This window comes from Myotis daubentonii, chromosome 3 (assembly GCF_963259705.1).
Source record: "Myotis daubentonii chromosome 3, mMyoDau2.1, whole genome shotgun sequence".
Taxonomy (NCBI): domain Eukaryota; kingdom Metazoa; phylum Chordata; class Mammalia; order Chiroptera; family Vespertilionidae; genus Myotis; species Myotis daubentonii.
Window position 1 is genome coordinate 155,182,477 of NC_081842.1, and position 21,868 is coordinate 155,204,344.

General features: G+C 35.8%; 1 protein-coding gene across 10 annotated transcripts in view; it reads left to right on the plus strand.

Annotated features, from left to right (window-relative positions):
- Positions 1-962: 962 nt before the first annotated feature.
- Positions 963-21,868, plus strand: part of ODF2L (outer dense fiber of sperm tails 2 like) — a 39,146-nt gene continuing 18,240 nt past the window's right edge. For 6 of the 10 annotated variants that reach the window (XM_059688970.1, XM_059688976.1, XM_059688980.1 and 3 more), the window contains exons 1-8: positions 963-1,157; positions 9,210-9,372; positions 11,445-11,574; positions 13,987-14,046; positions 14,168-14,239; positions 14,747-14,863; positions 18,098-18,283; positions 21,601-21,710. In XM_059688970.1, the coding sequence (XP_059544953.1) occupies positions 9,263-9,372; positions 11,445-11,574; positions 13,987-14,046; positions 14,168-14,239; positions 14,747-14,863; positions 18,098-18,283; positions 21,601-21,710 (785 nt within the window). In that variant the 5' untranslated portion in view covers positions 963-1,157; positions 9,210-9,262. Of the gene's footprint in view, positions 1,158-1,271; positions 1,757-9,209; positions 9,373-11,444; positions 11,575-13,986; positions 14,047-14,167; positions 14,240-14,746; positions 14,864-18,097; positions 18,284-21,600; positions 21,711-21,868 lie in introns of those variants that run through there. The other 4 variants (XM_059688975.1, XM_059688979.1, XM_059688971.1 and 1 more) reach the window with 3 other exon arrangements.

Below are 21,868 nucleotides of genomic sequence, written 5' to 3' on the forward strand. Positions count from 1 at the left end.
AGAATTACATATTTTGCCCCAACTCCACTGTCTTTATTTTTATTTTATTTTTTTGTGACTAATCTGGCCCAGAGAAGTTAGTTAACTTGTTGGAGGTCAAGATACATCAGTGAGAGAGTAGATACTTACATCTCCATTCCCTAGTGCTTTTACCAGGTGCATATATGAAAGTTGTGTTTATTATGAATGAACTTGTAATTCTCATGAACTTTTGGCTGGACAATCACACTGTGGGGGAAAAAATGTGTTGCTGGAATAATCAATGGAAAATATTTTTTAGTAAAATCAATAATGAGCAATACTACAGTTAAAATGCTCAGCTGACAGTTGTTCTATTTGTGAATATGATGGCATACATCCTTAACATAAATTTTAAGTTGAAATGTTGGATAAAGTTTTATACTTTTCCAAATAAAATCTGGCTTGCTTGTTCTGGTGTTTATAAACCACAGCAGCTGACTGTAGCACAGATAAAAGAATTTGAGACGTGAAGGCGTCTTGGAGATAACCGCCCTATTTTCTCATTTAACTGAAGAAAACAGAGGCCCAAAGAGTGGCTCTTTGTCTCAGTTAACAATTCCACATATTTAAAATGAGGTCTTCCAGTGGTGGTTGCTTTGGCTTTTTCAAATCTTCCCTTTAACACGCAAAAGCAGGGCACTTCCAGGCCAAGCAGAAAATTCTGAATCTATCAACTTTATTTCCCATTCTAGTTGAGTTCAGGTAAGACTTTCAGTAACAAATTGTGTTCCTTCCATAAAACAAAAGACTGGGGGGCAGGGGAAGGCGCGGAATGTTTAAACTGAGAAGCAACAAAGAGACAAAGAGCCGCTCCAAGGCCCCGCCCCTCACTCCCGCCAATAGCAACAGGCGCCGGCGCCCGTTTTCCCGAGTCCGGCCAATGGGCTGCGCAGGCTGCGGGCCCGACGGAAGGGGCGGGGCGGGGCGGGGCGGCGGTTGCCAGAGAAGCCATCCGCTGGTTACCAGCTTTGCTTTGGTCCCTCTGCGCCTTAGCGGGCACAGTCCCACCGCCAGCGGTTCTAGGGGCTCTCCTGCTTCCGCTCAGGTCCCTGCCTTCCTTCCTTCCTAGCTTTCACCTGCTGCACTGCCCGCTGCGACCCGCCCCCTCCCAGCCGACCCGGGGCTGGAGAGCACAGGTACTCTGGCCCGGTCTCCCCAGCACTCGCGGACCCACCCTTTGGGACCCCTTTCATAGCTGGGCGGCGGGCTGACGTCACGGCGACGTGCTGACGCAGCGGTGGGAGCGCAGGTGCGCTTATGGGGGAGGGAAGCTTGAGTTTGCCAGGCGGGTGGGCGATTGCTCCAGCGGCGGGTCTGGGGGTCTGGGGCCAAGGGGCCAAGGGCAGTGGTGGTTCCCGGAAGTGGAAGACCCTCGCGTTCACCCAGGGCTAGACCCCATCCCGCTGGGCCCACGCCCTCCGCTCCCCGAGACTGGCTGCAGCCTGTGCTGGGAGAAGGGCCGGGAGGCTCGTCCTAGGAGGGGTGTAAGTCCCTGGGACAGCGGAGCGGCCTTCAGAACGAAGTCCTGACCCGGCCGGCCGGGCACGGCGGGATTTCTTCACGGAACGGCGCTCTTAGCCTTGCGGCTGACTTTTAAGCGCCCGCCTTATGACGTAGCAGACCGTCGGTGCATAGTAGGCCCTTGGGCGCTGTGCGTGGGAAATGCTCCTGGAAGCCTCGGGACACAATCCCTTCTCCAGGGTCCTATGTTCCAGGCGCTAGGAAACCCCTCCAGGTGTGTGGCCTTGGGCAGGTGGTGTAACGGTCCCCGCTTCAGCTTCCTCTGCTGTGGAATGAGGACAGCGGCCCCTCTGGAGTGGTTGTAACACAGGGGATTCAACCAGGGCCAGGTTTCGGGTGCAGGTGCTTAGGTGTTGCTGCTCGTTGACCTAGAAACCAGAGGTGGCTGACGCTGGGAATCAAGTCTATTGAGGAGACAGTTTCCCTATAGCAGTGGTTCTCAACCTTGGCTGCACATTAGAATCACCTGGGAATCTTTTTAAAATCCTGATTTCTGGGCCTCATCCTCCGGAAATTCTGTTTCTTTGTTATGGGGTGGGGCCACAACATTAGTAACAGAGAATCAGAATTTCCGGAGGATGAGGCCCAGAAATCAGGATTTTAAAAAGATTCCCAGGTGATTCTAATTTGCAGCCAAGGTTGAGAACCACTGCCCTATAGCCTCATGCTTAGAAAGGTTTCAGGTGGTTTTGAATGAAGTGCTTGGAGTAGTTTGAAGCACCACTGGGTTCATTGTGGTGAAAGGAACACATCGCAGAGAGCCTGTTTGCTTTTAAAATTAGTTTGGTTCCCTTCTGCTTGCAATAAAATGCCATGGTCATGTTTGTAATTCTTTAACATCTAGCTGTCCATTTTTTTCCTCTCTTTCCTTTGATTTAGCAGTTGACGTGTATTAATGTGGTTTTTGTATCCTAAACACCCAAAGGTTATGAGCAAATGGCTTTGTTTATATTATTATTAATCATTGTGCTTGGTCTGTACAAATGATGAAACCCAAAAATCTGGGTATAGCAATGAATTTGACATAACATCTACCCACTGAGCACAATTCTGTTGGAAGTCAATAATTGTTTTCCCCGGGGCTCTGGTTTAGTAGTCAGTTTATGACTACGTTGAAGATGATTTGTAATAGCTCTGCAAAGAATAGGTTTCAAAAACTGTTTTAAAGATAGAGTTGGTTCTATACAGATGATTCAGGCCTGCAAGTAATTTTAGGAATCATTATTGATTAACTTCGGATGATAATTAAAAAAAAAAAAAGATGACAACATTTAAAGGGAAGACTGGGGGGGGGTGGGGAAACAGCCCCAACAGAATGAGCCAAAGAGATCCTAAATAAAACAAACACAAAAACCCTCGCCTGTAAGTGCTTCAACTTAGTTTTGTTCGAACCTCATCACAGCTTTGGCTGGCAAAGTTTAGTCTCATTTTACAAAAGGAAAAAAACAGGCACATTGTGGCTAAGGATTGCCCATGTCAGGTGGCTCACAAGGACAAAAAACCTGATGAATCTTGCTCAATATTCTTTCATTTTAATATGCTGCATCTGGGTCATCAAGGAATGGTTAAATTATATTCTGCCCTGTACTCTGTTTGAAAAGGAAGAAATAATACTTTTAAAAGATTTTCTTCAGTCTGGTCTAAGGTAATTTTGATACTTAAAGGGATAAGCTATCATTTTCTGAAACGTGGAGCAATTGATTCAGATAGTTATGGGTAAATGAGGTGTTACATTTGATCACTTCTTTCTGTACTGATCTCTTGCTATTCTGGCATTCTAATTCTAATTCCTTTGCTGTTCTTCATGTTTTTATCACCAGTGGAAACTTTTGATTTCTTCAAAAATTTTTATAGAGAAAGAATGTTGAAATTTCATCTCTCCGAGACCCTAATAACCAGTTTCACTGCTTCTGTTCTCCTCCCTTCCATATGCCTAATTCCATTCTCCAAAATACCACTGGATTTGTCTTTTAAAGATGCACTTCTGATCGGTCATTCCCCTGCTTAAACTTATTTGATAGTTTGCTATAACCTTTAGGAAAAAATTCAAGCTCTTGAGTTTGGCATGCAGTTACTGTTTTCAGTGTGTCCAGTCTCATCTTTTGCCACTTGCCCTTGCAGTTCATGTTCCCTCATGCTTCCTTGCTTTGGTTGGTGCTTTACCCTTTACCCGGAATGACTTTTGATGTTCTGTTTTGCCACCCTCAAATTTGTTTGCAGGACTCAGCTGGGTTCCACCTCCTCCAGGAAGTCTCCCAGGATCCTGCCAGTTGGTGTTAGGTATCCTCTTACATGTTTTCATGGCATCCCATGAGTTCCCTGTCACAGCCTTTAGCACACTAGAGTTTAGTGGTCTGCTTACTGTCTGCACTCTCTGCCTTCCAGGAGCCCAATCTTATCCTTCATTTCCTTGTACAGGACATATTTTATTTTTTAATATAAACAGAATTTATAATACTAGTGTTATTAAAACCTGACTGGATTAAGGCAAGTTTTTGTTATTTTCTGCTGTATAGAGTCTTATATTTATTAATATTTTAGTATCTTATGGCTTTGGTTGAAAACTGAGTTCTATCACTTCCTTATTTGTATCTTGGGCAAGTTATTTAACTTTTCTAAAACTTGTTTTGTTTTTTTTTCATCTGTAGCTTTTGGATATTGATTAGGATTTATGTGAGATGATGTGTATAAGGTCAGTCAGTGCTCCATTAATAAATGACAGAAGTTGTCCTCATGTTGAAGAAATGGAAAAAGCTTTCTGTTTATCTGGCAAAGGATGCTGACTTTACTTGGTGTTAGACAATGTCCTGAACAATTTTTGGCCAGTATTCTAGTGGATAATTGGGTTTTATATGGGGCTCCTTTCTTTTCAAAAGTGTCCCCATTTGAGTCTAAATTATTTGATCACCCTAACATATATTAAATCCTAAACTATGTCCTTCAGTGTGTTAGGTAATTTTTTAGGGCAGAAGGTGATGGATATGATATTTGTTACTACAGATTTAGTAGCAAGTTAGAAGAAAACAAAAATATGAGCATTTATGGAGTAATTAAATTCTAAACTGCATGATTCTCAAATATTATTAAATGTTTAGGATTCTTGGTGGTTTGGAGCAATCAGGGATATTTTGGGAAGGAGGAGGGACGGGCCTTGAAGTAATCAGTATTTACAAATCATTCTCTCCTGATGTCATCTTTTTCCTATATTATCAAATCTGCAACCCTTTTATATTTAAATTCCTTTATTTATTGGATAGAGGAGTTAGGTAATTATTTACAGTCATGTTCTGCATAATGAAATTTCAGTCAACATTGGACCCCATACACAATGATGGTCCCATCCTATCTAATAAAAGAGTAATATGCAAATTGACCATCACTCCAACACACAAGATGGCCACCCCCATGTGGACACAAGATGGCCTGCATGGGAAGGCAGTTGGGGTGGACCAGGCCTGCAGGGGAGGGCAGTTGGGGGGGACCAGGCTGGCAAAGGAGGGCAGTTAGGGGCGACCAGGCCTGCAGGGGAGGGCAATTAGGGGTGGCCAGGCCTGCAGGGGAGGGCACTTGGGGGGGGACCAGGCTGGCAAAGGAGGGCAATTAGGGGCAATCAGGCTAGCAGGGGAGGGCAGTTAGGGGTAACCAGGCTGGCAGGGGAAGGCAGTTAGGGGCGACCAGGTCAGCAGGGGAGAGCAGTTAGGGGTGACCAGGTCTGCAGGGGAGAGCAGTTAGGGGTGACCAGGCCAGCAGGGGAGGGCAGTTAGAGGCAACCAGGTCTGCAGGGGAGAGCAGTTAGGGCAATTGGGCCATTAGGGGAGCAGTTAGGCGTCGATCAGGTTGGCAGGGGAGTGGTTAGGGGCAATCAGGCAGGCAGGTGAGCGGTTGGGAGCCAGCAGTCCTGGATTGTGAGAGGGATGTCCGACTGCCTGTTTAGGCACGATCCCGGGCAGTCGGACATCCCTCGAGGGGTCCCAGATTGGAGAGGGTGCAGGCTGGGCTGAGGGACACCTTCCTCCCCCAGCCCCCCATGCACGAATTTCATGGACCGAGCCTCTAGTAAGATTAAAGTGGAGCTGAAAATTTTCTGTGATCTAGTGATGTTATAGCCATCCTAATGTTAGAACACAACACATTACGTGTTTGTGATGATGATGCCGGTGAAACGAACCTGCTGTGCTGTCAGTCACATAGAAGTATAGCACATACAGTGTTGTACAACACATAATATGTGATAATAAACGACTATGTCACTGGTTTATATATTCACTGTACTACAATTTTTTATTGTTATTTTAGAGTGTATTCTTTCTACTTATAAAAAAATTTGCTGTAAAACAGTATGCCATGTTATGCCGGCAGGAACCTCATATATCTATTTACCATGTCTCTTGACTATATCATTTCTCTTGTGTCTGGCATAAGCTCAGGTTGTTTTGTGCAGTAACATGCTATACGAGTTTGTAGCCTAAGAGCAATGGACTGTACCATAGAGCCCAGATGTGTAGTAGGCTATACCGTCTAGGTTTGTGAAGTGCACGCTATGATGTTCACACAACAATAAAATTACCTGACGCATTTCTCAGAATGTATCCCCATCATTGAGTGGTGTATGAAATTCTCTGTATCAGAAATTTATTTTTCTATTTATAGTAGCTTTTACTCATAAGATCAATTTTCTACTTTCGGTTATTTTTTACTTTTTGCCTATTTTCAAATTTCTTATACATTTTTTTTTCATTATGGAGTCTAAAAAGCCTTACAATTACTTCTCTCGTAAACTTTTGACTAGTGTCTAGAATAGTGAGAGAAAGGAGAAGCTTTCCTATATCTATTTTGTGTTCCTTGCTGAATATTTCATAGTGAATTTTCTGTAGAAGCTTTGTGTGCCTTTGTTTGAAGCCAATGGGAGCTAATTTTCCAAGAATTAATGTTTGGCAAAAAAATATCTGCAAGATTAATATGCTTTTTTCATCAGAGAGATTAATTTTAAATACCTAGTTGTCTGCAGATGGTTAGTTTAGAACAATCTAGGTGCTAAGAAAAGTCTCATGGACTGTGATCTTGCTTTTCTCTGACCATGGCCAGCATCACAGTCCCTGAACAGCCATCCCTCAAATGTTTGTTACTGGCCAAAATGGAACATAGTTTAGTGAGTGTAGCTGGATCAGCATAAACCCATGACCACTCCTGGAAAAAACTTTAAGAACATGCCTTTTTGGTAGAGGACTGGTAAAGTCATTACTGTATAGGAAATTTAATTCTTTAAACATTAAAAATATTTTAAAATTGCTAATCTTTAGGGATTTGATCATTAAGTATATATGCAAAATATGTGTCTTTGTTTAACCACAAACAAGTTGTTCAAAAGTATTATTTATACATTTGTCAATTGGCAGTATATTCTACATAATTGAAATTATTTTCTTTTGAAACATCTGCTTTTCATACAAGAATACATTTGGTCCACTATAATGATAGCATTTTTAATGAAGGTAGGGCTTTTTATGCTAAAGAAAATTACTACATTGTTATTCAGCACACATATGCTTTTGGTTATAGTATTGTCACAACACAAAAATAGTGGAGTGCCTTGGAACCTCTGAACAATTTTTACCCTGGAAAATACTTCTAGATTGTAAGACTGTGATTGTTGGTATTTCAGTGGAAATATCTGAGATTTGATTTATATTTTTTTGTTTTGAGGAATCAGTAATGAAGATAATCATTTTAATGTCGGGCTAAAAGTCATTCTAAAGTCTCTAGTTTTTTACAATGTTTTAATTTTATTTGTTTACCCTTTAAAATAAGACACAATTACTTTTATAGGTGATGAAGCAGAAAAATGTTGTATGATTTTATCTTGTGATAAAACTTTCAGAAAAATTGTATAAGTAGCTGTCAGTAGCCAACAAAACCAAGTAAGAACTCATTAAAAATACAATATCAAACTGAATCTTATAAAATATTTCCTACAAATTGAAGATCCCTAACCCCTCACATTGATTTTAAAAATTTTATTCCAAATATAGGAACCATTTTTCTTTTAATGATCCCCCAAAAGATGAATCAAAGCGTGACTAAGTAAAGTTTTTATTCATCCTATTCGTTAATTGCTTTAAGCCTTGAGTCCTCTCCTTCAGTTATTGCTTAACTTGTACAAGGCTTATTGGTGCTGAGAATTCAAATATAAATAAGACATTCTTTCTTGAGATTCTAGTATACAGAGAGGCAAATATTTAAACAAATTAATGACTGAAAGGTATAGTTCCTCTTTGAGTGGAGTAGCTATTGCAACTGAACAAAGCAGTAGATGATAAAATTCTCTTGATTGCAGTGACTTATCCAGAGCATACTCTATTCATCCTTAAGTTGGTTTATTTAATTTCGTGTATGTGTATGCTTTTAATTCTTCTAAACTATAGATAGCTCAAATATTGTTACTCCCTAATAACGGATGTTGCATGTTGGCAGCATTCAAATAGATCATCTTAGACTATCTGTAGGTTTATTCAGCTGTTCCATTTGGACATGAGTTTTTGGTATTTCCAAAATATGAGTATGCTTTTCATTGGTCTGTATCCTAAGTATTTGCCTCTCTGATACATATAGAATCTTCACACAAAAGTAGATACATTTTTTACAGACACTTTGGAAGGTTTATGAATTGTTAGTAAAATATTGTGAATAACTCTCAACCTGTAATCTTCCATTTACCTAAAGTATTGAAAATTCTTAAACATATGTATTTTATAACACAAATATATAAAAATAAATTACAAAGAGCTAACTATCTCTGAAGAAATGCAGAAAGTCTTAAATATAATATTTGATTTTGTATAAACTGAAGTCAAGACACATTACTATATATTAGAGTTGTGAAAACAGCCTTAATGATTGCTGAAATACTAACATATTACTTAAACTGGAACCATTTTAAAGGAATTAATAAATAGTCACATTTAAAAAATGACATCTCCAAGTTTGGGTGAAAAAATTAGATTAGTAAAATTTAGAAGGAATGATATCTCTCTAATCATTATCACCAAAAACTACCCTAGATTGAGCTTGGAAATAGGAGTAAGTGAGTTTAATTTTGAAAGGTCTACTTTCAAAGAAATGACTTACCTTTTTTTTGTAACTATTATTGTCAAATACTTTCAAAAATATGTTAAATTTTACTGGTCTATGCATAATTAATATACATTTCTTATTGGATGGATCCAATTTTTTTTTTATAAATATGTTTTTTATAAATACAAATATGCTCTAAAGATATTTTTTTGGAGTTTCATTAATGTGTGATAAACTGTGTGGTATGTAACCCATGTTTTTTATATCCGTTTTCTAGTCTGACTGGATTACGATATTATAATACTTCAAGAAATCTATTTATAAAAGTTTCTACATCCTGTGATCATATATAGAAAATAGTGGACCTTTTGGAAACTGTGTATCGATATTGACAATTGTTGAATGGTTGTGCTGTGTAATTTTGATACTATTTTAAATTAGTATCACAATTAGTAGCAGTTAAAATCCCTATTTGTTCAGTTTCGACTGTGAAATATTTTTTTACACATCTGTAGATTTTTATTATAGGGTAATGACATAAAAAAGAATCTAATGAAATGATAAGTTTAATAACGAAATTATTTCCTAACTTTCAGCTTATGTGGAGAAGTTGTTGTGGAAGCCATCTGTAAATTCATTGACCGAATTTATGGAGAAGCCTGCAAATGATGGAAGTCATTCAGAACTGATTTCCTATTTTAAAAGTAGACCAGAAAAAGAACATATACCACAGCACATCAGTGAAAGTCATCTCAGCTGGTATTCTCAACAATAGGGGATATCTAATTTTCTGATTTCAGTGTTTCATGTTTTGCCTATATTGTAAATTATTTGAATTAAATACAGCATTCTTCCTAGAATATCATCTTCAAATCTAGTAGTTAACATTTATTTAATCTTATTACAGTATACTCATTTAGCAGAATTTGGCTAGTTTTTTGGAATCTCATTGAATAAGATTAAAAAGGAAAACCTTATTTATTAAGAATTTATAAGGTATAAAGTGTTTTAACTAAGGTAAATGAAGATATAAATTCTGAAATACTGGAAATGTAGTTCATGAGCACCAATTTGCTGTCACTAGCTATATTGTTATTCAACAAATACCTGCCATATTTTGCTTTTTTAGGATGAGGCATATACTCATTACTTATATGACATCTTGCTCCCCTAAATGACAATCTTAACATACCATTGTTAGTATGGATGGTATGGTCCATCTTCTAGTTTAGCTTGTTTAAATGAAAATATTCAGTCATGTGTAATCATTCTTGACTTTCTGCGCATGGTTTTTAATAACAGGCAATTGTCATTCATGGCCAGCATGTTCTTAGGCCCATCACTTTAAGCCAGTGGTGCTTAAGAACACAATCTACTTTTTTATATAGTCTCTAAGATGCCATCAAATGCTGACGAGCCATTATATATGTTCCGTAAAGAAAGAGAAAAGCTGCCAATTAAAGAAAGACATGGGATTTTATTTATAAATATTGAAAAAGCTCCTTAGTTATACATAGATTTTTATTCCAAATAACTGCTTTTATAAAAATGTACGTATAATAAATGAGTTTAGGTATTCTCAAAATTTCTCTGTACTTAAGTCCAACTCTTCTAAGTCACTTTTTGACTCAAGAGTTGTCCTTGTTGCCCTAACCGGTTTGGCTCAGTGGATAGAGCTTCAGCCTGTGGACTGAAAGGTCTCAGGTTCGATTCCAGTCAAGGGCAAGTACCTTGGTTGCGGGCACATCCACAGTGGGAGGTGTGCAGGAGGCAGCTGATCAATGTTTCTAACTCTTTATCCCTCTCCCTTCCTCTCTGTAAAAAATCAATAAAATATATATTTAAAAAAAAGAGTTGTCCTTGCTTTTAAGATTATTGGTGATAATGGCATTTTTTAGGAGCATCTCTAACTGAAATAAAATTTCTTGCTGCTAGACTCTAAATTACAATATGCAGCAAGCTTACATTGAAGTCTTGCTTCTGTAATGTTGCTAAACATTCCTTGTTCACCAGCTCCCTCAGCCCTTTTCTATGACCCATCATTCCTAGAGGTTAAAAAAGTGCTGCACCCCATTTCTGGGATATTTGGCAAAGCATTAGACCCTTATTCTATAAGCATGAGGCACGTACAGGATAGACAGCTAAAGACTTCCTCCTGAGTGACAAAGATTGTGAAAAGCATCCTGATTTCAGGGTATAACAATGTGACCTCCCCCACCAAAAAAATTTAGACTGATACACAGTAGTGTTTAGGTAAAACATAATGAAGAAGGCAAATACTATCAGTTTTGTCCTCAATGATAATTATGATAAAGCCAAATGTGAAGGATTTTTGATATATGGAGAGCTTTAGTTTTTTGTTTTCCACTTGTTTAGAGTATTCATTCTCCCTGGGAAATTTTTGTTTGAAGAGTAGTAAGTTTTAAGAAAGGGTTGGGGCATAAGGTCTAGAAAGAGAAATATTTTGGGTTTGAAATAAAGGAGAAGGAAGGGAAGAAAAAAAAGACAAACACTCCCACAAATCATTTTACAAACCAGAAAAGGGGTGTTAAATAATGACCAAATGGCACAGTGAAAACACTGCTGTTGGTGCTCTTTATGTTTTATATATCTTATCATTTTAAAAGCTGTCTTTCTGTTTACAGTAAATGTAGGAAAAATATGGGAGTATTGAAAAGTTCATTACATTTTCAGTGATAATTTACTGTTATACTTTGCCGAGCAATTTATGGAAGTGTAATATTTAGGTAAGCTATGTTATATATGCATAAAAATATACCTCATTTATGTGACAGATTTAACTTAAATTTTGTTTGTGCATATCTAATTAGTCTGAAGGAGGACATCCTAAATGAAAAGACTGAGTTGGAAGCAACATTTAAGGAAGCTGAGTTGGCAGCCTATGCTGTAGAATCACTTTTACCATGTAAGGACACCATTGAAGAAATTAGTTTTGAAAATGTGAGTACTTGATTTGTGAACATCTAATAAAATGAAAAGTTAGCATAATATTCAGTTTGCACTAACTGAGGTCTCATACCTTAAAGTAGTTATGCTCATATACTGGTATTTGACATAAAAAAATGCAGGCTTCCCAGTGTCCTTTATTCCACAATTCTTTTCCTCAGAGATAGTCTCAGGCATGCACTTGGTAAGAGGCTAAGCTAGAAACTGTTTACCTTGGTGCTTGATTTACCTGGAGTTGAATTAGAGAGTCAGCTTTTCTCAAGAGTGAGTTTAAAACCAAAATATGCTGAAAGATGAAATATATCTATTTTCTGTAATGTTTTGTGGAATAGAAATCTCTAAAATTTCAGTGCACTAAAGTTTGAGTTAGAGACAAAAAATAGATTGTAAACTATTGGTTTTATCAAAATAAATGCCAGAAATATTTTATAGTTTAAGCTCTTATTTTGATTTCATTTTACTTAATGTACTATGTAATAGAGTCTATTACTCTTAATAAACTTGGCAGTATTTACTATTACTATGTACAAAAGAATGATTTTGTTACTAAGAAAAATGTATTCTTTGATAACAGTAATATATTTTAGAGTGTCTTAATACTATGTCTTAACTATGTATGTGGTTCTTATATTTTGTCGGGCTAATCTTTCTGCATCCAATATGAAGAAGAACTTTTAAACAGAAGGAAATATTAACAAAAGAATTAGATACTTTTAAATGTGTGAAACGAGCTTTAGAACACCTTCTTAGACAGAATACCAACAAGTAAGGAACGTTAATCACTAATTTAATAGTGATATGTCTCACTTAAGGCTATATTATTTTTCAAATATAGAAATTAAAATGTTGGTATATTTGAGATGGAATTTTTGAATTTTTGTTTGAAATGGCAATCATTAAACTAACCCTTTTAATGTTTCATAAATAGTTCTACGTGAGAGCAGCATATTTTTGTAGAAATATATTTTAATTATCTCAAAAACTTTGTTATAATGTTATAATTCATTTCAGCCAATTATAATAAAATACTCAGAATTTAAACTCTCTGTACATTACATTTATACAGTCATGTATTTTTATGGTACCAGTTTTGTTGTGATATAATTCACATTCCATACAATTCACCCAATTAAAATATACAACTCAGTGACTTTTAGTATATTCACAGAATTGTGTAGCTATCACCACAATCAATTTTAGAGCATCTCATCACTACAGAAAGAAACTCATGCCCTTTAGAAGCTCACCTCCCAGCCCTCCTTAGCCTATGATACACGTTCTTGTTTCTATGGATTTGTTGATTCTGGATAGTTCATACAAATGGAATCATTTAATATGTGGTTTTTTATAACTGCCTTCTTTCATTTAATAGTGTTTTCAAGTTTCATCCATGTTGGAGCATGTATCAGTACTTATGATATACCATTTTTATTTATCCATTCCTCAGTTGATGGCCATTTGAGTTGCTTCTACTTTTTGGCTGTCATGAATAAAGCTGCTGTGGACATTCATTTATAAATTGTGTACACCCAGAGAAATGAAAACGTGTACCAAGCAATTCCACTGTGTGACCTTATAGAGCATATGGAAGGGTTTCACGAAAGTTCATGAACTCTCTGAAATTGTGTATACAGTTTGCTTTACAGGTTACAAGCATATGTGCTTGTAGGTGCAAGAAATACATAGCTTTTTCACATTCTCAAGCAGGAATATAATGCTCAAATGGATAAACATTCTTCTTTGTTCTCATTTCAGATATCTACATAAGATTCTGTTACTGATTTACCATAATTAAAAATAATTCTTTTTTTGATTGTTTTATTGCTTAAAGTATTACAAAGGGTATTACATGTGTCCTTTATTTTCCCCCGCCCTTGACAATCCCCTGGCCTCCCCTACCCCCCAGTGTCTTATTTCCATTGGTTATGCTTATATGCATGCACACAAGTCCTTCGGTTGATCTCTTACCCCCCTCCCTCCTGCCCCCCAACCCTCCCTGGCCTTCCTGCTGCAGTTTGACAATCAGTTTGGTAAAAAATAGGTTGTTTATAATTTTTACCTATTTATTAATAGCACTGTGAGCTTCCTCTGCATTCAAGATTTTTTAGTGATTTTTATTTCATTGGCTTGTGTTATTTGATCTACTTCTCCACAATCTTTAACTTTACCTTTTACTTTCTGAGACATTATTTAGAGATTAATTTAGTAAATTAATTTAATGAATTGTGGACAAAACATCATTTGAAACACTTAGGCAAAAATTCTTCTGATGTTAACATTTTAAAAAATCTGCACTGTCGATTGTAGTTGTTCATATTAATTTCTTAATTGATGCTTATTCCACTTTCTATTTTTTATATGGAGAAATGTAATTTGTGAACACTGATGATAGCATTTTTTTCACAGATAGGTGACAGTTTATCCAGCATATTAGAGGAGCTAACTGATAATGAAAGTGAAAATACTGTAAGTCTTTTTACACTTGTGTCTATTCTCCTGATGTTTTTGTTTGTATGCTGCTCCGCTTTATAAAAGTAACTAATGTTAAGTTGTGATATTCCTAACTCTAACATTATATTTGCTGAAGGATCTTAAGAAGAAGGTACTTGAAAAGGAGACCTATATCCAAGAACTTTTATGTTTGTTTCAGAATGAAAAGGTAAGCAGATTTTGAGCTTAATTCATTTATTTTCTTAATATTGACTCCTTTCCCTTTTTTTCCATCCTGGCTCTCATATCCTCAGAAATAGACACAAAAAGGTTTTTAGATCATTTGGGTATTTTACATAGCAATAGCCTATCTTAATTTTTAAAAGTTTTTTTCTGTTAGATTTTTATGGTGTTCTGTCGGGGTACTTGGCTTAAATCACTGTATGTTAGGAACTGTGTATAAATTTGTATTATAGAGCATTTTAGACATACCCGTAATTTTACTTACGAGCATAGATGGGAATTTTTAAAAAGAGATAATTAAATAAAAGGAGGGAGGAGAAAACATCCCAGATAGCTGTGCATAAAATACATTTGTAATGGGGTGTGGGTATCATGGTTTATGTAAAGTGTTACTTTGCTTTTTATCAGTTTTTTAGTTAATGTTTAAATAAAGGTAAAGTTAAAGATTGTGGAGAAGTAGATCAAATAACACATTTTTTCTTCTCTGTTTTAGGAAAATGCTTTGAAAGCTAGCCGTTTTTCACAATCAGTTAAAGTAGTTCATGAACGACTACAGCTCCAAATACATAAAAAGGAAGCAGAAAATGATAAATTAAAAGAATACATAAAGGTTATAAATATTAATCCTTTTTTATAGTTTGTGATTGAATTAATGATCTACTATAAAGCCTTTTCTTAATTCTGGAATTTGGTGGTTTTGAAAGAATTCAACTTAAGTGTTGCTATGGGAAATGTATATTTGAGGCAAATCTGAATCTTAAGATTTCTGGCCTGCCTAAAGAGTTGCCTTCAAACCCTAATATTAAAATGCTATCTCTTTTTAGTACCACTCTAGGAAGGGTTTGTAGAGCTTGAATTACTTAAAAATCCTTTTCCATTATGTAGTTAATTTATGTTTATTGTGAATTATTTGTAACATTAAAGAGAAAATTAAAATAACTCAAAAACTGAAACAATTGTTTACGTTTTGGTATATAGTATTCCAGTCTTTATTGGGGGGGAGGGAAGCACATCTATGCATACATACACACATATTTAGTAAGCATTCAATAAATGTTTATTATTTTTGTGTTCATTAATGGTAATAACTTTAAAATCGGCTATCCTAGGTTTGGTGTTTAGATAATCAAGTGATCTCCTTGTTATGTAGTTTAGCAGTATAAATAAGAGACATTTTTTGGTTTAAACTGAATGGTTTAAATATTGTTTAGGAAGCCTCACAGTCACTTGCTATAAGAAGTTGAGGTTGCTATGATACGACACTAGCTATCTGGATTTGCTGCCATTATTTTTGCCATAGGAAAATAAGTAGTGTTCTCACTTTCAGAAGAGAAGTGTACAAACCCCTACTGAGGGTGAGGACTTCTGGGTTAAATTAGTTTGCTTTTGCACTCCTGAATCTTAGCAGACATCTGCAATCTGTGGCACATGTTTCAAGAGGACACTTGGCCTGTTTCTTTTTTTTCCTTCAATGAGCTTTTGCCCATCAAAGGCACATTAACAGGCTTATAGGGGATGGAAAACTTTGTCCTCTGTCCCCCTCCGTATGCTTTTAAGCACTTTCCCCCATAGATGCCCTGTGTCCTCTGCATCAGTGTCTTGGGGCACTGCCTATCAATTAAAAGTTGCTTTTGCATTGCTCATGATGGTAAATACAAGGGACTACATGTGATTTAATATCTCAAGTAATCATCTACTATAATTTACCTTACTTACACAATTTTTAATTATGCCCTCAAACAGCAGTTGGGGAAGTTTTTGAAATTATTTTCTTCAATTCAGAAATGAACTATTAAGTGATTTTAAGAAGTTAACAGTTACTTTTTATATTCCTGATAATTTGAGGAAAAAATGGAAGGCCAAACTCCTAAGATTTTGCAAGGACAGCCTCCTGTCCAATAATTGAAGTTCAATTTACTTTTTAAAAATTAAGCTGTTTATAAATGATTAAAAGAAGTTGCATTTGGTTACTGATTTTTCTACATCCCATCTTCCACACACTTTTGGAATTTAAGGCATTAAGAAGTAATTGCAGGTCAGAATTCATTTCTTTGATTTAGGTTTAACAAGTTCTTATTTTAGAGTAACAACTCTAAATGAACTCAGTTTGGCAACATAAATCTCAGGTTCTTTTAGTATTGTTGACGCAATTCATTATATTGGACCTTTTAAAAATATAAGTTACATTGTAATTCTCTGAGAACTACCCCAAAGTTTCTTTGAACTCATTTTTTTTCTAGATCTTTATTAGAATATTTTCACATTTTGGAAGAGACAGAGAATAATTACGTTTATAATATCCAGTGTTAATAGTTCTTTGGAATTGTGAAAAGGCAAATAGTTGATTTTAAATGTGTGTCTGTTTATTTGGCAAATGACTGTGAGGGGTTATTTTTTCTAAAATTAAAAATAATTCAATAGTTTCATTATACTCCTAGTGCTTAAGTGTGGGATTTGATAAATCTAGTGAGAAAGTTTTGACTGGAACCTGTTAAAAGAAAATGTGCTTCACCTTTGGTGTTTTAAAAGGTTAATAGTATAGCAATTATTCATGGTGTGATGATGACATCCTGTGGTCTCATAGAGGAATGACAGCTGTATTTCCTGTGGGGCCTTTGTTTCTCTTAAGTAGACACAGTACTGCTCTTATTTGTTCCCCCCTCAACTACTTATTAAAACATTCCCTGGGGTTTTTAGTTTAAGGTAGATTTTTAAAGACAGCTTAAGAATATTTTGCTTCTCCTATCTACCTAGTCACTCTTCAAAGAAATCAAGTCTTCAAATCTTATTTAAGATCTCAATTTTAGTAGAAGTTATAAAGCAGTTAGTTATTGGTCATAGAGTTAAGTAGTAAAGCCCCATTTTCTACTGTGACTTCTTTGCTTTTTAAAAAATTAAAATGATTGTCTCATTGAGACTAAAATCTTTTCAGTAATACACAACTTTCTGAAAATATATAAAAGCATTAAAATCTTAAGTCTTTAAATTCTTAGATACTTAGTATTCAAATACTTTAAATACAAACTCTTAAAATAATTTTGGGGAAAAAACATGAAAGTAGTCACACTAAATCATATTCATCATTAACCCAGCCTAGTAGCCTCTCTCCTTATGTTGTCAAGAAATATGTCAAGAAAACAGTCATGCTGTTTAATACCATCAAACTCAATAGACTGAAACATGCCTTCAGACGTCTCTTTACCCTCACTCTTCAGAACTGGTAGTCATTCCTTTATGTAACCTCATTCAGTCTTAGAAGAATAACTTCCATTACTACTCATTGGGTAAAGCAGTAATTTTATTGTCCTTGATGAACTCTTTTAAGTGTCAAGGCATGCCCCTTAATTCTGCTAAATTAAAGTTTGGTAAATACCTGTATGTTTATCTCATCCATACCCTTCATGATCTATAGATTTTGATCATATTTTTGGTGAACTACCAATTCCTTTGAGCTTTGTACACCTATTGTTTGCGTTGTCTCTAGCTTAACTATTGTTCTTTTTTTTAATTCAAGATAACTGGTGCTATGTGTATTAGTCTAGATGTGAAGTTCTAGTTAATCACAACAGTTTCAAGGAAGTTAGTGTTTGTACTATAATCAGCAAGATTATTATCCATAGTGAGAGTAGCATTTGTTTTATGTAGAGTATGTATTTTAAATTTGCATTCTATAACTGGTTAGAGATAAACACTGGTGAAATCATCTATCTTCACTGTTTTGTTTTTTATTAATCGTGTGATGAATCCTTTAATAATCTCATGTGGAAGATTATTTACATACTATTGCAATGTTTACATAAACATTGGAGTTCTAAAAGTTTAATTGTTGCTAATATTTTTTTAGAGCTTAGAGACCAAGATAGCCCAATGGAACTTGCAAGTGAAAAAGAATAAGCATGAGACAGCAGCAATGAAAGAATCAAGTAGGCAAAAAGCTATGGCCCTGAAAAAGGCATCTAAAATATACAAACAAAGGCTTGAACATTTTACCGGAGACATTGAAAACCTTACTTCCCAGATTAGAAACCAGGTTAGTATATAGATTCTTTCTTACTGAACTATTTTATGTACTTAGTTTATGCAGTTAATGTCATGATGCTTAATATAATAATTTTATTCTTCTCTTAAGGTTACTGATACTAGAAAAACTCTACTCATAGTTTTTTGCTGTAGTCTTTTTCTTGAAAGATTACATAAAATGTCAAATTTACATATGGAACTATATCAGCATTTCCTTGGGAACTTAAAGGCTATGTTAAGTGTGTCCCAAAGCTTCTATGGCCAACTAAGGGTAACATTTCATACATATTTCCCTTTGGAAACTTACAGTGCACATTAGCATATTAGAGGCCCTGCGAAGACTTCAGTAAGAGTGAAGCAGTGGAATGAAGGGTATTGAACTCAGAATTTCCCACCACTTATTTAACCGCAGAACTCTTCTTTTACCCACAAAACAACTCTTGGAACTGCTTCTGAGGAACACCAGTTTGGGAAATGCTGATTTATGTTATTTGACCATATGTCTTTATTCAGTAATTCATTTAAACTCTGTAATGCATTTAAAACCATTCTCTGACGTAAACACACCATGTGAAAGTTATCTTTGCATGTAGTACAAAGTTGCAAATGGACTTATTGCTTTGTTGTTTTTAACAAATTATTATATTTACTCAGATACCAATTAATAAAATATTTACTTTTTAATGTCTCATTGGTATCCCACCTCTTAGAACCTTATGTTAAGACTTACAGAATTATTAGAGGTTTTTCGAAATGAAAACAGACTTGCACAAACACTTATGTAAACAACACAACATTTTATAAACTCAAGTATTAACATTTTAAGACTAATAGTTAACCTGCCTACATTCAGAAGACTTTAACTAGTTAAAAGAGTTGAAGACTAGGTTCAAAATCTAGATGATTGTAGACCTAGTTAAAAGCCTGAAAATATTCTTGAGTGATAAAAGTCAAACCAATGAATTCATTAATATTCTTGGGATTTCCTATTTAAAAAGCGTCATATCACCTAGACCCCAGATAATAGTATAGGAAAGCTCCTCTGCTTGTTAACCTTGTGACTTTGGGTAAGGTACTTAATCTCTCTAGTCTTTACTTTTCTTATCTATAAAATAGAGAATAATAATTCTGCCTATCATATGATTATAGGGAGGAAAACAATGAGAAAATATATGTCAAAACACAGTGTATGGCCATACTATAAATTGCAATATTAGCCTCCTTTCTACCCCTCTAATGTGTGGAGTTGGTTTGTTTCACTCTTCTGTTTGCTGTTGCAGCATTATTCAGGTATCTTCTAAATTGACATCTCTTCAGAGGAACCTTCCTTGACTACTCCTTTTAAAGTAGTCCCACAACAATTAATCATAACATGTCTTAACTTTTTCAAAGCATTTATTTTATAGGTAAAATTTCTAAGTATCTTTATTTATAATATAACATAATTACCCAACTTATACTTCACAGTGCATATTAAAATTGATTTACATAGAATTTGAAAACAGAATATTCTTCTTTAATATAGCAAAAATGTAAGTACAAATATAAACAGAAATGTCTTGTGCACAGTAGATGCTCAGTAAGTATTTATTCAGTGATCAGATGAATGATGGAAGGAAAGGCACAAGCACCCAATAAGTGTTAACTATTACCATTACTATAGTAGTCCTCCTCTTATCGGTTGATTCACTTTCCACAGTTTGTTACCCTTAGTCAACTGTGGTCTGTAAATATTAAATGAAAAATTCCAGAAATAAACAGTTCATAAATTTTAAATCGCTTGCCGTTCTGAAATCTTGTGCGGTCCAGCTTTGTCTCACCTGGGTTATGAATCATCCTTTTGTCCAGCATATCCACACTGTATACACTCCCTGCCTTTTAGTCACTTAGTTAGCCCCGGTTATCGGATTGACTATTGTGGTATCGCAGTGCTTGTGTTCAAGTAACCCTTATTTTACTTAATAATGATCCCTAAGTATGCTAGCAATTCTGGTACTCCAAAGAGAAACCATAAAGTGCTTCCTTTAAGAGAAAAGGTGAAATTCTCAACTTAGACATTTTATTATCTCCCATCATCACAAGAAGGATGAGTGAGTATGGTCCAATAAGATATTTTGAGAGAGAGATCACATTCACATAACTTTTATTACAATACTACAGGCCCAGCGTACGAAATTCGTGCACAGGTACAGTCCCTAGGCCTGGCCTGCGATCAGGGCCATCTTTCCTGGCTTCTGGCCCGTGTTCGCCACCACCCATCCCCAGTTCCCCAGTTCCCCATTCCCCATCGGGCGATTGGGTCCTGTGGGCTGGGGGCAGCTCCTGTGTTGAGTGTCTGCCCCCTGGTGGTCAGTGCGCATCATGGAGAGTGGTCGTTTCACCGTTTGGTTGATTTGCATATTACCCTTTTATTTTATAGGATATTGTTATTATTCTGTTTTATTATTAGTTGTTGTTAATCTCTTACTGTGCCTAATTTATAAATTATACTTTATCAGAGATATGTATGTTAGGAAAAACATAGTATATGTAGGGTTCGGTACTATCTGTGGTTTCAGGCATTCATTCAGGGTCTTGGAACGGATCCCCTGCAACTAAGGAGGGACTACTTACTTCTGGATCTTCTGATTAGTGATTGTTGGCATTGTTGTCATTCCAGTGAATTTGATTTTCTATAGAATGTAAATGGGGTACAATGGCTATCCAGTTCACTGGATTTGTAAAGAGTGGATTCATTTGACATTAAGAATCTGTTTTATGCCAGGCACTATTCAAGGCCCTAGTAATGAATAAAACAAAAATCTCTACCTTTGGGAGCTCACATTCAAAGTGGATAAGCCACCACTACCACTTTCATCTCTTTGCTGACAGTAACAGTGTTTGAAGGCCAGTGGGGTGACCTCTACAAAACAGCTTGGCATCATTATAAAATAAGACTGCATTATTAAATGCTGTGGAATTATGGAATTACAGATAGTTTCTTTCTCCTCTGATGTTTGTGTGGTTGTTGATGTCTTCTGTATATAGAATGCAAAATGAAAACTACAGTAAATAGATATCTTCATTAGTTAGGAAACATTGTTTGAAAATAGTTTCAGCAACATCCTTAAAATGTTAAGTTAGAACTGCCACTACGTGCATATAAAATAATAGTTACATAAAGATATTATTCTTTCCTGTATACAGAGTTGTATACTGCAATTTCCTATAAGAATAGTTCCATACTTTATAGGATTTTTCCTTGTTTATAACATATTTGTGTTTAGGACCCTGTACAAAGCCAGAGTGTTATTAAATTACAAGATGAGTACTTTATGTATTTTTTAGGAAGCCAAGTTGTCTGAAGCAATTTCAGCTTCCAATGCCTGGAAAAGTCATTATGAGAAAATTGTAATAGAAAAAACCGAATTGGAAGTTCAGATCGAAACAATGAAAAAGTAAGAAAATAAACCCTGAATATTTGCTTTTAAGTGTCTTATTTTCTATATATTCTCTTCAGTATTATCATTGAAAACTATCACATATTACTTGCTTCAAAAGATTAGTTATTGCCTCACTTGATTCTTTTATTTAGTCTTGTCCTGAAATGGTAGGT